The sequence below is a fragment of the Grampus griseus genome (assembly GCF_964374135.1).
Source record: "Grampus griseus genome assembly, chromosome: 21".
Lineage (NCBI taxonomy): Eukaryota > Metazoa > Chordata > Mammalia > Artiodactyla > Delphinidae > Grampus > Grampus griseus.
This window is the reverse complement of record NC_139015.1, coordinates 23,150,838-23,166,372: the sequence shown is the minus strand read 5'-3', so window position 1 is coordinate 23,166,372 and position 15,535 is coordinate 23,150,838. Positions and strand designations below refer to the sequence as shown.

The following is a 15,535-nucleotide window of genomic DNA, read 5'->3' as shown; positions in this document are numbered from 1 at the left end:
ACACAGTATCGCCATAATAATCTCAACATCCTAATCGCTTTAGAATCAGTTTACCTTTCGGTTAACCTCATACATCAGCATGCAATACCTGTAAAAACGCTTTTACCGAGACTGCATACTTCCTTGCATCTAAACATAAAGTTCCTTTTAGAATGTTTAAAGTCGGTTTCGTGGGCTTCTTAAAAAGTAGGCGGAAAGTATTGTTTACTGGGCTCCAGATAATGTACCTGCAGGAACTGAGCCATTTAACAGGATATTACAAATATCCCAAGTACAAAATTCTGAAATGTTTGTTCACGAGTTCCCCCCACTTTTATCGAATTTTGTTTCCACCAAAAGAACGCTCTGCAGCCGTTAACATATTTACGGTTGTTACGGACGCACCACATGAAATTGACGCTCAGACGTCAAAGTCCTACTAAAATAGCCTGGATCGTCACTTGGTGAACTGCAAAGTTTGAAACTCTTGTATTCAACTTCTGCTCCCCACAACCGCAAAGCCCCTAAACTTACAAAACCTAATCATCCAGGTTCGGGGTCTTTGACTCATCAGAGAAGAATGCGGCTGAAGAGTTATCTATTAATCCAAAATGCCTCAGCTGAAAAGATGTTTCACCAAGAACTTTCACATTGAAAGGGAGGGGGCAGGGAACCGAAGGTGTCTTTTAACGAGAAACTTTACCCGATTTTCTTCCTTAAGCCACACAAACACACCCCACAACTTGCAGCCCCAGACGCAGAGCTAAGTGCTGACCCTCTCGGTCCCAATCATCTGAGGTCACCCAGGAGTCAGCTCTCGATTCCGCTTTTAAAATCCGGGGCAAACAAAGCTGAGCATTATACTTACAAAGGTCTCAGCAAAGTCCTCAAAGTTACGCAATTTTAGGCACGCAGACGCCCGTGGACCCACAAAAACACACTCTCCGATGATACAGCCTCCCGGGGCCACAGTTTGGGGCGGTGTCTCGGGGCCAGGACGATTCCCAAACCCTCGACCGCGGCGCTCCCTCCCCGGCGCAGCCCGGCGCCCCGGGACCCGCGCCCCGCCGGCCGGCCGCCCGCACTTTGCAGAAAGCCAGCGGCCGCCGTCCCAGGTCGTACCCGCCACCGCACCGAGCCACTCCGTACCTCTTCCTCCTGAAGGTTGGCCTCGTTCGGGGTGTTCTCCTTCTCGGCTTTGCTGCCGTTGTTCATCTTCCCGGTCCTTCCTCGCCGGGCAGGGCTGGGGCGCGGGGCTGGGCGAGGGCGCGCTCGCCCACTTTTCCCTTCCCCGGGCGCTGCGGGGGCTGGAGCCGGGGCAGCGGCGGCTCGGCTCGGCTCGGGCTCGGGCTCCCGCGGCGCGGCGAGACAGCGGCGGCGGGCGACTCAGGAAGTGCGAGGGAGAGACGGGGCAGGGCGAGGCGCCGGCGGACCGAGAAGGGGACGGAGACAATCGGGACCCGAGAGGGAGACCTGGAGAGGGCGGGCGGGCGCGAGGGGAGGAAGGAAGAAAGGATGGGGCGAGGACGCGCGTCCCAGGAGTGAGCCCAGAGAGTTGGGGATGTGGCCGAGTAGGGGCCGGGGGCGGCCGCTGCCCGAGCGTAGCAGCTGCTGGAGGGAGGGGGTGAGGGGTACCCGGAGAGGAGCAGGAGAAGGAGGTGCGGGGCAGCGGGGCGCGGCTGGGACCCGGAGAGCCGCTGAGTGCGCGCTCCTGGCTGGCTCTGGGAAGTACGGGCTCCAAGCAGCTCCCCTTCTCTCGCCTGCCTCCCTCTCTCCCTCCCTCCCCTCTCTCCTCCCTCCCCTCCTCCTCCTCTCTCCGCCCTCCCTGGACGTGGGCTGCCGGCTGGAGCCGGGAGGAACGGCACGCGGGACGGCAAGCCCCCCGCGGGAGGAGGGGCTGCGCCGAGGGCGGCTGCCCTGCGGCCGGATGGCGCGCGCCTGGGAGGGGCGGCGGGCGGCGGGCGGAAGCGGCGGACCCCAGCCCCCGACGCCGCGGTAGGTCGGAGGGCGAGGGCCGAGGAGGGGGGAGGGAAGAAGGTCAGGTCCTACCGCTTGCACGGTCCCTGGGGGTCGCCGGGCGTTTCGCGCAGCTCGGAGAGGGGCTTCGGGGAGGCAGGCCCTGCCCGCGCGAGGACCTGGAAGTGTGATGTGCTACTTTTGTTTGCTTGCTCTTCACGAGGGATTCGCACCCCAATCCCTACCCCTCCTTTTCAGTACCGGCCTAGACCTATTTCTTCCCTTCCTAGTCGGCAGCTTAAAATGACAGGACGCGAGAACTCGAGTGACATCCGGGGGCAGCCCGCTCCGGGCCGGCGTTTTCAGGGCGCAGCTTCAAACCCACCTCCGACGCCGGGCCCTCGGAAACCTCTCCAGCGTCTCCGAACCCGCCGCCCCTGTTCAGACCCCTCTACAGCCCTTTTCAGACTGTCCTAGAATTATTTGTTTACCTGGCTGCTTCTCTTTACTCTTTTGGGAGATCCTTTTTGGAAGACGAGACCGGGCCCTGTTTATCTTTTGAATCCCATGGCTATTTGAGTACGCTATCTGGTATACAGTAGGCGCTCAATAAATAGTTGTTGGCTGAGGGAATATTTCTCACTGCCAGACGAACTGGAGGCCAAGACAGATGATATTCAGAGGGTCAAAGCCGCTGAAAGAAGGGAGACTCAGCGTTCTGGGACGTCAGCGCACTATGCTTGTTTACGCACCAACCACGGAAGGAAGAACTGCCTGTTTCTGTTTCCTCCTCTGAAATGGAAGTAGTTCTATTTATCTACCAGGAGTTTGCTATTAGAGGAAATTATAGGTTGATAGATAAAACTATAGCACCTGGCACCCATTCGGACCCAGTTAAGTCTACCATACCTGGGAGCTGACATGATTAATTTCCACTTTCCCTGAGCCAAAGAGAACTTTTACAATATTGTATCATTTAAGCTTTCAAACTTAGTGACTGCTCCAAACACATAATTTAAAACTCCAAACATCGGTAGATTTCTCCCTCACTTCTCACTCCCAGGAATTCTCTCTCACAGCACGCTGTTCCCTTCCAGCACGGCGACAATCACAACTTCTAATTATTATTTGTTTGCTTCACTGTTTGTCTCCGCCCCCAACCCCCCCGACCTCCTCCCCCACTAGACATTCTTTACCCCAGACTGGTTTAAGTGCTCCTGGGAATGGGATGGGGGTGGCGGCGGAGTTGAAGATAAGGCTTCTGCTTTTAGGGAATTGAAAGTGGTGCTGTGGAGACAAGATACCCCAAACAACTCCGCGGCAACGTCACCGCTGATCCTGGTTCAAATGGTAAAAAGCAAAGAAAGTATTTGCTTTAAGAGCATTTTGAAGAGAAAAAAAAAAAACCCACAGTACTGATACTTGGATTTACATATTGGATTTTTCTGGTGTTGGGGGGCGTCTGGAGATTTTGATAAAGAGATTATATTGCTGTCATATTGTCATTTCTCTCTACGGGGGAAAACAAATGTCCCCCGGATGAAAATAAACCAAGAGTCTGTTGAAATTGCAACTGAAGTTCAGAAGAGGCAAGGGTACAGTTATTCTTCCTTCAGTTATATAAGGAACCACGAGGGGGCGATGTCTTTCTGAGCAACGGCCGACTGGTGGTCTTGGGCCCCTGTGCTGACCAATAATGCCGGCACTTTGCCCTCCTTGGCCATTCTTGCCTGTTCCTGAATACACTCCACAGAAAGGCATTGTCTTCGTGGAGCCTGGCCGAGGACCAAGAAAAATAACAATTGACCTAGTCCTTGATAGTCCCCGGCAGACTCCACTTACAAGTAGGTGGATGTTGGGTGGTCCTAGTGTGCTTGGAGAACCTCCCCTACCACCATCCAAGGAAATGTGGCTTAATCTCAAGCAGAGAACCTGAGTCCTTTGTCTTGAAGCCAAGTTGGCACCTTGTCCATTGTTAAAAGTCAAAACCCTCTGGAATAAAAAATGAGAATAAGTTCCATGAGAGGATCCTTGTCTGGCTTGTTTATTCTTGTGTTCACAACATTGAGACAGTGCCTAACACATAGTAGGCACTCAATAATTATTTTTGAATGAATGAACACATTCTCATCAGGTACTGATTCTAGGGCTTGAATGATATGAACAGATCCTTCCAAGACCTTGCAGAAGGGACTGAATTAGCCGAGGTGTCTCGGCATGGAGAGCACCACAAAGGCACTAGGCAGATTTCATGGAAGTGGACTTCAGTCGTTATTTTGCTGCGGGAGACCCTAGATAGAGAGCTTGTGCAGAATGGGACAATTGATGAGATTTCAAAAAGTAAAAAATAAAATCACACCACTCAGCACAGGGGCCCAAGACCACCACTCAGCCAATCAACTGACAGACACATCAGGCAATTTACAATAAAGCAGGGAAATCTATAACATATAGTCAATGGTGAGTGTGAAATTCAGCATATTTTCAGAAAACACCCTGGGGATGGGGTAATATACCAGGAAAAGAGGGACTCCTATTTTGCCCTTTCTACAAAGAATGGTTTAGATTTATTTGGAAGAACAATCGAGTTAAGTTGCCAGCAAAACTCAATGAAAATCTATAAATAGACTGGGTATTTATACAACTTTGTGAGTGAGGCAAAAGAGTTGGGGGAAGGGATGTACATTCATTCAGGATATAAATGATCTTTATGACCTGTTTACTACTTCAAAAAAAGAAAGTTTCAAGATGAGATCTCCTCAGTAGCAATAGTTTCTAGACATACTAAGACAACAAAGGGATTTTATATCCTAGAAAAATGGGGCTAATGACCAAGAAACACCTGCTTTTCCCCCTGCCCGCCACTTTACTTCATTGCTTCTGGCCTGGAAGGTTGCTTGCTAGATTGACAGGGACATATTCTATGCACCTGTAGTTTTCATTCCTCATTTCTGTTTCTCTAGCAGTGTTCATTTTGAAGTTTGCTTTAAGAAATCCAAACCTATAATTATGTCTTAAATGTTCGTCTCTGGGAATTGCAGGCGTTAAAGGTCTATTCCGAGGCAATTTGCATGGCATGGCCTTTGTCACTCTGTTAGCACCGTGGCAGAAAGCTGCAGTATCTAGCACATGTGTTGTGATTTTCTGTTAACTCTTCTACATCCTCTGCTGGACCAAAAATGTTTTTGAAGCCAGAGGCTGTGTTTGATTAGTTTTTGTCATTCTTAACACATCTCTCTCCCTCACCCCTGCCCCCACCCACCTCCAGGCCATCACCACCTTCCCCTGATTTTATCTATTAATTTTTAATTGTGGCTAAGCACACACACAACATTGTATTTACCGTCTTAATCACTTTTAAGTGTATGGTTTAGTGGTGTGAAGTATATTCACATTGTTGTGCAGCATCCTGATTTTTACCTCCTAAAATAGCTCTGAGATTCAATCACTTCCCTCCAACATTTATGGAAGCCCATGCAGCCATGTGGAGAGGCCCACTGGAAGAGAATTAGGTCCCCAGCTTACAGGGGAGCTCTCAGCAGACAGCTGTGGCCAATTGCCAGCCTTGTGAGTGAGTTATGTTAGAAGTGGATACTCCAGCCCTAGTTGATCTGCCCCAGCTGACACCACATGGAAGAGACATGAGCTGTCTTCACTGAGTCCCAAATTGCAAAACTGTTAGCAAAAAAAGTGAATGCTTTTGTTTTAAAACACTAAGGGGTTTTTTTGGGAGTATAATTGCTTTACAATGTTGTGTTAGTTTCTGCTGTACAGTGAACTGAATCAACGATATGTATACCTACATCCGCTCCCTCTTGGACCTTCCTCCCACGCCCCTGCATCCCACCCATCTAGGTCATCACAGAGCACTGAGCTGAGCTTCCTGTGCCTTATACCATGTTCCCACTAGCTATCTATTTTAGACATGGTAGTGTATATACATCAATCCTAATCTCTCAATTCTTCCTCCCTCCTTCCCCACCCTGTGTCCACATGTCCATTCTCTGTCTATGTCTCTATGTCTATTCCTGCCCTGCAAATAGGTTCATTTTTCTAGATTCTACATATATGCATTAATATGTGATATTTAAAACACTAAGTTTTAGGGTGGTTTGTCATACAGCAGTAGATAAACTGAAACGTAATTCGCATACCTAGAAATGGGATCCTGCCATTACAAAAACGCAAAACATATGGCAGTGGCGTTAGGATCAGGTGGAAGATGGAAGCTGGAAGAACTTTGAAGAGTCTGCTAGCAAAGAGCATTGGGGTTTTTTTCTTTCTTTCTTTCTTTCTTTCTTTCTTGGCTGCACTGACCAGGGATCAAACCCGTGCCCCCTGCAGTGGAAGTGCAAAGTCTTAACCACTGGACTGCCGGGGAGGTCCTGGAGAGCATTGTTAAAAGACAGTGAAAGTATTGTCACTGCAGGCAGGAGAAAAGGAGACCCCATTTATGTAACGGAAGAACAATTAGCCAAACTAGCCTGCTATTACATGAAAGAAGAGATACCTTATGAACATGTGGATCTAGCTAGATCTGGATGGAATGTCAAAAGGGTTGGATGGTTTCTTGTAGATGCTTACGATTTAGCACAAGAGAAGTGAGGTGAGCTAAAGAAAAAAGGAACTGTTCCATTTTCAGTCAGAATCTGGAGGAAACCTAAAGAAGCCAGGACTTGCTGGATTTGAAATAAAACTTCTTCGTTCCTAGATTCTCCAGAAGACCAAACTCTCAAAATAACAAATGGCCTAGGGGCAAAGGTTAAACCAGGAAAACCTGGCCTTAGGTAAAGTTCAAGACAAGGATGTAGCTAGAAGACCCCATGGTAGGCAGCCTCTACGGTGGCCCCCCAGTGATCCCCAACCTCCTGGTGTTCAAGCACTTGTGTAATCCCTTCCCTGTGAGTGTGGGCTGGACATAGTGACTTGCTTCTAATGAAAAGAGCATGGCAAAAGTGATAGATATCACTGCCAAGGTCAGATTATAAAGAGACCACAGCTCCCATTTTACACACCCTCTCTTGCTCTCTCACTTGCCGCCTTTGATGGAAGCCAGCTGCTATGATGTGAGCTTCCTGATAGAGAGGAACATGTGTCAAGGAATGGTGGAGGCCTCCATCCAAGGGCCAGCAAGGAACTGGGGCTTTCAGTCCAACAACCCACAAGGAGCTGAATCCTGCCAACAACTATGTGAGTAAGCCTGGAAGCAGATCTTCCCCTAAGTGCAGCCTTAGATGAAACCTGTTATGGACTGAATGTTTGTATCCTCCCCAAATTCCTATTGTGAAGCCTTAATCCCCAATGTGACGGTATTAGGATGTACAACCTTTGAGAGGTAATTAGGTTTAGATGAGATCATGAGGGTGGAGCCTCCATGATGGGTCTGTGCCCTTGTAAGAAGAGACACTAGAGTTTCTGCTGTCTCTGCCATGTGAGGTTACAGATGGCCATCTGCAAGCCAGGAAGAGGGCCCTCACCAAACGCCAACGGCTGGCACCTTGATCTTGGACTTTCCAACCTCCAAAACTGTGAGAAAAAAAATGTCTATTGTTTAAGCCACCAATCTGTGATATCTTGTATGGTAAACTGACATAAATTAGGTTGACAAGATCATAGCCCTGGCTGACATCTTGGTTTATAAACTTTGAGAGACCTTGAGGCAGAGGGACCCAGCTAAGCAGAGCCTGGATTCCTAACCAACAGAAACTGTGAGATAACAGTTTGTTGTTTTAAGCCATTAAGTGTTGGGGTAACTTGTTATGCAATAATAGATAAGTTAATATCTCAGAAAAATTTAAGGTAGTACCTCACAGATCCTTTCAACTAGACAGCAGGGCTTCTGGGGATCTAAATGACATTGTCCTACAATACTGTCAAAAGGTAGAGAAGGGACTGTCTTGGCAAGAAATATGAGTACAGCTTTTGCCTAAGGGAGATGATTATAACTTTAAGTATAAGAAACCTCTGGGGGCTTCCCTGGTGGCTCAGTGGTTGGGAGTCCGCCTGCTAGTGCAGGGGACACGGGTTCGAGCCCTGGCCTGAGAGGATCCCACATGCCGTGGAGCAAATGGGCCCATGTGCCACAACTACTGAGCCTGTGCTCTGGAGCCCATGAGACACAGCTGCTGAGCCGACATGCCACAACTACTGAAGCCCACGAGCCTGGAGCCCATGCTCCGCAACGAGAGAAGCCACTGCAATGAGAAGCCCGCACACTGCGGCGAGGAGTAGCCCCCGTTCGCCCGCACTAGAGAAAGCCCACACAAAGCAACAAAGACCCAACACAGCCAAAAATAAATAAATTTTAAAAAAGAAGAAAAAAAAAGAAACCTCTGGCTTTTAAAGGATCTCTACTAGCTTGCACTGAAATAGACAGAGACTATTCATAATGAAAAGAGGCCTCTGGACCTTTGATGTTATAGGCAGGAAGCAGGCTGAGGAAGCTACCCATTTGCAATTATGCGCTGTTTCCAAAAGGGAAGATAACTCAAGAAGGATGAAAGAGCCACTGAGAATTATTCCCAAAGAGCAGGAGTGAGCATAAGTAAGGAAGTGATCTCATTTGACAAGCTGGGTTTCAGAATTGCTATGGACCAGCTTCCATGTCCCTCTCCTATTCTCCCCTTTTTAAATGGGAGTATCTATTGTAGAGTTTCTGTCCCTACCTTACCATTAGATATTGGGTATGTGAGAGACAGATATTTTGTCCCCTTAGTCCACTGGTCTTCAGATCAAGAGGAACCATGTCTGAGGAGCTATAGTCAAGGAACCACACCCAAGAAGCCACATCGGCACTTGGATCTGACTTAGATGCTGATATCCTAGACCAGGGGCTGGCAAACTTTTCCTGTATGGGGCCAGATAGTAAATATTTTAGGCTTTGCAGGCCACATGTGTGATCCCTGTCACTTATTACTCCTTGTTTTTTATAATCCTGTAAAAAATCTAAAAACCATTCTTATCTCAGGGGCTGTACAAAAACAGCCCACAGGTTAGATTTGGCCCTCAGGCTGTAATTTGTTCATCCCTGTCCTAGACTATGAACTGATGTATAATGGGATGAGATATTTTGATATCTTAGGGAAGGAGATAAGTATATTTTTCATATGGGAAGGAAATGTATTATGGCCAAAAGGTGGATGGTAGTAGCTAGTCTTCAAACACAGCCCCCAAAAACTTCCCTTTTTTGGTACATGCACACCACTCCTGCCATCAAGGGTTAGAGCTTATGTGCCCTCTTTTTGAATCTGAGCTAGGCCTGTTTCTGCTTTGAGCAATAGAATGTGGAGGAAATGGCATTCTGGGAATTCTGAGCCCAGGCATTAAAAATTGACGGCAGCTTCTGTTTCCTCCCTTTTGGAACCCAGCTTCCATGTAATGAGAAAGCCCAAGCAGTCACCTGGAGAGGCCCACGTGGAAGAAATTCAAGCCCTAGCCATGCTCCCTCAACCCCCAAGGCTTTATCTGAACTCCCGGCAACATCCCGCACGAGCAACCAGGCTTCTGAGTGAGCCGTCTTGGAGGTAGATGCTCTACCTTGAGCGCCCCCCAAGGTGACACCACATGGAACAGAGACAGACTATCTTAGAATATTGCCCCAACTGTAAATACACTTGTGAGCAGATAAATGATTATTGTTCTAAGCCACTAGGTTTGGGGGTGGTTTTTTATGTAGCAATAGACAATGAAAACACTGGGGGAGGGAACAGTGGGAGCAAAGCTCTGGAAACCAGGAAGCACTGGGCATTTTTAAGGATTAGCCAGTATGGTAACCTTTGCCCCAAGAGTTAGATTTGTAAAACAACAAAAATCACAACTGCCATGTCTAGCGTGTACTTTTCATTCTAAAAGACAGTAAAATGGAATTGAAAAATATATGTGCTCCCTTCAGAACCTCAATAAAAATTACTAAATACATGGTGATACGTAGAAAGCAACAAAGCCAGATTGCCGTGTGGTGGTGGGATAGTTGGAAACACGCTTATAATTAAGTGACTTTTTTGTCACCGACTTTATAGCTGTGAATTGAACTTGTGCTTCAGGAAAATAGTAAATTAGCAAATGTCTCTGGCCTTTTAGAGACTCACTTATAAACAGTCAAAAGTCAAATGCTAAATTAAACGCTTGTAAATGTCTACTGTACTCTACCCGTGTCTAGAATGTAGAGAACCTCTACATGAGCGTTAAGGATAAGGCTGGATATGTAGTTCATTTACTCATTATCAACAGCTACCCTTTAGGAAGAAATCTTCAGTGGCTAGTAAGGTAGATTTGAGTGAGGTGAGATGGGAGATGGAAAACAGGGTTGTTGAATGGTCCACGGACAAGCAGAGAAAAAAGGATGGAAATGAAAGCCATTTCCAAGGGGGAAGCTACGTGGTTTGACAAATGATTGAATGGAGGAGCTAAGGGAGAATAAGGCATTTGACCTAAATGCCAGGTTTCAAGGCTTTAAGGATTCGGTGATGCCAACTCCAGAAAGAAAAAAGAAAAAGAAAAGAAATAGATGTCTGGAGGAGAAGAGTTGGTTGTATGGATAGATGAGCATCAAGTTCAGCATCAAGCTTCTAAGGTTCGCAAGTGTTGGAATCATGCTAATGGTTGAAAAGTGGATCTCTAGCCCAGAAGAGATAGGAGTTAATATGTATATTTCAATGCCCACTGTATTGGAATCATAGGTGAGCTTAAAAAATAGGAGGTTGGAGGGCTTCCCTGGTGGCGCAGTGGTTGAGAGTCCACCTGCCGATGCAGGGGACACAGGTTTGTGCCCCGGTCCGGGAAGATCCCACATGCCGTGGAGCAGCTGGGCCCGTGAGCCATGGCCGCTGAGCCTGCGCGTTCAGAGCCTGTGCTCCGCAACGGGAGACGCCACAACAGTGAGAGGCCCGCGTACCGCAAAAACAAAAACAAAACAAAACAAAAAAAATAGGAGGTTGGAGAACAGAATCTTAGGAAGTATCTATGCTTAGACAGGACAAGGAGAAAGACTAGCCAGAAGAGGCAGACCAAGCAGTCTGATTTAAAAAGGGAACAAGCACACTAATAAAAATAATAGCAGCTAACAGCACTGACCAGGGAACCGTGCTTCAAATTTTACGTGTATTGTCACATTTTAGTGTTTGAGGATGGCGAGTGAAATATACACGTTTCTATTCACTCTGTTCCAAAACCTCCAATAAAAACACAGAAAAGATTTCTTGCTGTTGTTGTTATTATTTTAAGACATACATTAACAAGGATAACGAGAATGAAAGAAAACAACAGCAATAAAATTGGGGGAGCTGAGAAAACGAAATCCTAAGCCTTATGGGAGAAAATTGAGAAGCAACCTTACTCTGAAGAATCCCCCAAAGCCTTGACAGCAGCTGGCAGTGCAGAAGTGACAGTGAAAATGGGGCTGTAGCCTGGACGACTGATCGAAAGGAAAGTGGTTTGTACCCAGATTCCTCTTTTCTTTTTTTTTTGGTACATTTTCTTGTTAACATTTTAAATCTCTCTCCTCTTTCTAGGAATATCCAGCAGGAAAAAGAACAGGCATTTTTTCCTTTTCATCAGAAGTTTATTTCTCTTCCTATGAAAAAAGCCTCATCAAATCAACTTAAGTATAAAATAAGTATATAAATCTCTAAGAGGCAAAAAAACAGGACTAATTAGGTAAGATAAACATCAGTGGCTGAAAAGATACAAAACTAAATCTTTCTGTGTGTGTGTAACTTTAGGGTCCCGGTAATCCTAAGCATTACTGTAATTTTCACCCTAAGTGACCCACTTTAAAATGTATGTATGACTAATCTTTGTAAATGTAAACTGGACATTCTCCGACTGAAAAGGTTCAAAACTAGTGGCTGGATATATCAATCTTGGTCCAACATGATTTTTGAACAGTTTGTTTCAACAACTTAATTGGTTTAATTGTTTTAAATTTGTTTTTTAAATCAATTTTAACATGCATTTTAAATGGCGTTATTATATATTAATGCTCTATATCTGCTTTTTAAATTAATCTTGTCATAAATATTTATCCATATCAAGACATCTTGGCTTTTCCTATCTCATCTTTTTTAAAGCTTTGAAGAATGCCACTATCTGTGCACAACTTCTATATGGATGGGCATTTCAGTTGTTTACAGTTTGTGGGGTTTTTATTTGCGGTACGCGGGCCTCTCACTGTTGTGGCCTCTCCCGCTGCGGAGCACAGGCTCCGGATGCGCAGGCTCAGCAGCCATGGCTCACGGGCCCAGCCGCTCCACGGCATGTGGGATCCTCCCGGACCAGGGCACGAACCCATGTCCCCTGCATCGGCAGGCGGACCCTCAACCACTGCGCCACCAGGGAAGCCCTGTTTACGTTTTTTAATTATCCATAGACAAATGTCTTTGTACATTGCCTGATTATTTCCTTAGAATACATTCTAAAGAAATTGCTTGGTCAGAGGGTAGGCACATTTTAAATGTTGATATTTATGGCTAGAAAGTTTATACAATTTATACTCACTCCTACAGTGTGCACAAGATTGTCCATTTCATTACAACATTCCCAGTATTGAAAAGTTCTTTTTCATTTTGCCAATCTGTTGGTGAAAAGTGTTATTCTTTTCATTTGCATTTCTTGATTGTCACAGGGGCTGACCATCTTTTCATCTGTTTATAACCATTTGGAAATCGTCTCTCATGTCTTTGTACATTTTTCTAGTGAGGTGTTTGCCTTTTCCTAGTTGATCTTTGAAATTATTTTGTTTCCAATATCCTACAACTCCTTCGTGTGTTCCATAGATATGACTGCTAGGTACCATCTAGGTTCTTAGGATACAGTGATGAACAAGAGAGACACAAGCCTGACTTGCACGGGCTAACTGTCTGAAACAGTTACAATAGAGTAGAAAATGTGCTCTAACTATGGAAGTTCACGTTTCTACGGACATCATAAATGTGGCAAATACATACTCTGGGTGGTCAGTAGTGGCTTCTAGGAGGATGTGACATTTCACCAAGTCCTAAAGAATGAGCAGTAGTGGCCAGGTCAAGCAGAAGTGGTAGGAGTGGAGAGGGTTCCAGTTAGAAACTAGGGAAGGAGAAGTCTTTGGGCTAGAGAACTGAAAAAACTGAAGAATGCAAAAAGTGGTCAGAGATTAGCTTAGAGAGGTAAATGAGGGCTAGATAATTAAGAGTTTAAGAACTTTATAAGTTATAGAAAGTAATTTCGACTTCATCCTAAGGCAGTAATAAAAATGTATTCATTAGAATGTTTTCAGCTGCAAGTAGCAACAACAAAAAATTTGATGTGGGACTTCCATGGTGGTCCAGTGGTTAAGACTCCACACTTCCACTGCAGCGGCACGGGTTCAATCCCTGGTCAGGGAACTAGGATCCCGCATGCCACATAGCGTGGCAAAAAAAAAAAAAAAAAAGGATGGAAAGTGACTTAAACAACAAAAACTTTTAAAATTTCACGTAATGAGAAGTGTAGTCCCTGAGTTGGTTCATCTTTTTACTCTGCCATTGTCAATGCATGTGGTATATCTTCTTATGACCCCATGATGTCTTCCTTTATAGTCCCCAAACAGCTGCAGCAATTCCAAGCATCACATCCTTACACAATTATTGTCAATGGCGTGGAAAAGGTAGGCAGAGTCTGTGTTAATAAGGAAGAAGGTCTTCCCCACCTCTCATTGGCCAGAACCAGATTACATGGGAACCTCTAGCTGCACTGAATGCTGGGAAAGTATCTGGCTTGTTCACCCTTTGTGATGGGAAGTGGCTTCTGTCTGCAAGGAAGAAAGGGAAGGGTAAGAGCTATTGGGTAGGAAACCAACAGTGTTATTCTCAGCTTCTCAGGTTTACATTTAGTTCTCTATTGCTCTGGGTCTTCTTGCTTCTTTCACTGTACTATCCATTACCTCCAGCCTCTACTCTCAGCCGCCACTTTTCCAACTAGTTCCCCTACTTTTTTTCCCAAGCATATTAATCCCATTCTTTACAACATCTCTAAACATTCAACATGACACTGTTTGATTTAATCCTGATATAACTCCCTAAGACAATTATATCTTTGACATGAATACTTTAGAAAGTGCCTTAGTTGATCCAAAACAATATTCTAAAAGAACTAGTATTGGGGGTTTCAAGTACGCTCAGGGATGCCTGGTATTGCCAGTGCTATGTGAACTAAAACTTACTTCATTTTCATTATTAACATGAGAAAATGGTACATTCACTTAGACTGTGTGCCTGGAACATAGTTGATAAATATTTGTAGAATGAATAGCTTTTATTTATTTTTTTAAAGATTTTTTTGATGTGGACCATTTTTAAAGTCTTTATTGAATTTGTTACAATATTGCTTCTGTTTTATGTTTTGGTTTTTTAGCCGTGAGGCATGTGGGATCTTAGCTCCCTGACCAGGGATTGAACCTGCACCCCCTGCATTGGAAGGCGAAGTCTCAACCACTGGACCCCCAGGGAAGTCCCTGAATAGCTTTTAAATAAATAGTAGTCCCTTATCCAGGTCTTTACTTCACCACCTTTTAAAAAATGAGAGCAAGCATATGAATTATGCTGGAATATTCATTGACTTTTAAAGATGAAATAGTGACATAATCTCATCTGACACTTCCATTATATCTACTTATGCCATATTTAAAACATGTGAAAAACATTACAGGCAGACTTGGGTAAATGGTTCTTTTTCTTTTTTTTTTTCACCATGATGCAAATCCACTGAATTGTCTTTCAAGTCTGATGCCACATCAGTTAAGCATTCTAGAAAATGTTTCTTGAAAAGCATTGTTTGTTCTGAAACTGTCTGGAACTTATTTTACACGTGCTGATCTTGATTTCTAGCTGACCATAGATAATCAGACTTGCTGGTACAGATTCTGGGCTGTAACCTATAACCTGGTCTGATTCAACATATTTTGTGCGTATCTTGACTATCAATCTGAACAGAACATCATCTAATCAAGAAATCTGGAGGAGCGTACATGAGGAGATTATGGGAAAGGCTTTATCGTTCAGCTTCTGTCATATAATCACTAACAAACATTTTAAGTGCTTGTTGATACTTCCACTAAATATTAGATGTTTAGAAATAAGTTACAAATGAGTACTTCATACTAGCTATTATTGAGTGAATGAGCTTCCTGAGCTACAGATCATAGCATATGAACAATGGTTTGAGATCACAGAGTTACTGCTTACTGCTGATCTGTGATGTTTTTGAGTGAGTCTGGTATCGTGGAAATTGCAGCAAATTTAGCGATGGTGCCTCTATGTTGAGCCCAAACTCTGCCACCTATCAGAATCAACTTTGGGAAAGGCGCTTCATCTTGTTTAGATGTGGTTTCCTGACTTGGAAAATTGGATTAGTGATAATGGCTCACGTCCTCCTCAAAGCTGCTGTCCAGACCATAGGAAAGAGCATATATTTTATTTTAACAGAAGTGCAGACATAGTTAGGACACGCACTGCCGGTCCATAAGCTCCCTGATGGATATGCTTATACAGGACCACATGAAATAAACTTGCCATGAGCAACGTCTCCGCAGTATGCTGTGCAACGCTGCAATACAGCCTGCTTTCTGGAGATTAACTCAGCTGAGGAC

At 45.1% G+C, this 15,535-nt stretch overlaps 1 protein-coding gene across 3 annotated transcripts in view; it reads right to left on the bottom strand.

Moving 5' to 3' along the window:
• Positions 1-1,764, bottom strand: part of RBPMS (RNA binding protein, mRNA processing factor) — a 185,798-nt gene extending 184,034 nt beyond the window's left edge. The window contains exon 1 of one of the 3 annotated variants that reach the window (XM_082680178.1): positions 1,129-1,764. In XM_082680178.1, coding sequence (XP_082536304.1) covers positions 1,129-1,194 — 66 coding nt within the window. In that variant the 5' untranslated portion in view covers positions 1,195-1,764. The remainder of the gene's footprint in view (positions 1-1,128) is intronic. The other 2 variants (XM_082680176.1, XM_082680177.1) reach the window with 2 other exon arrangements.
• Between the last annotated feature and the right edge of the window lie 13,771 nt (positions 1,765-15,535).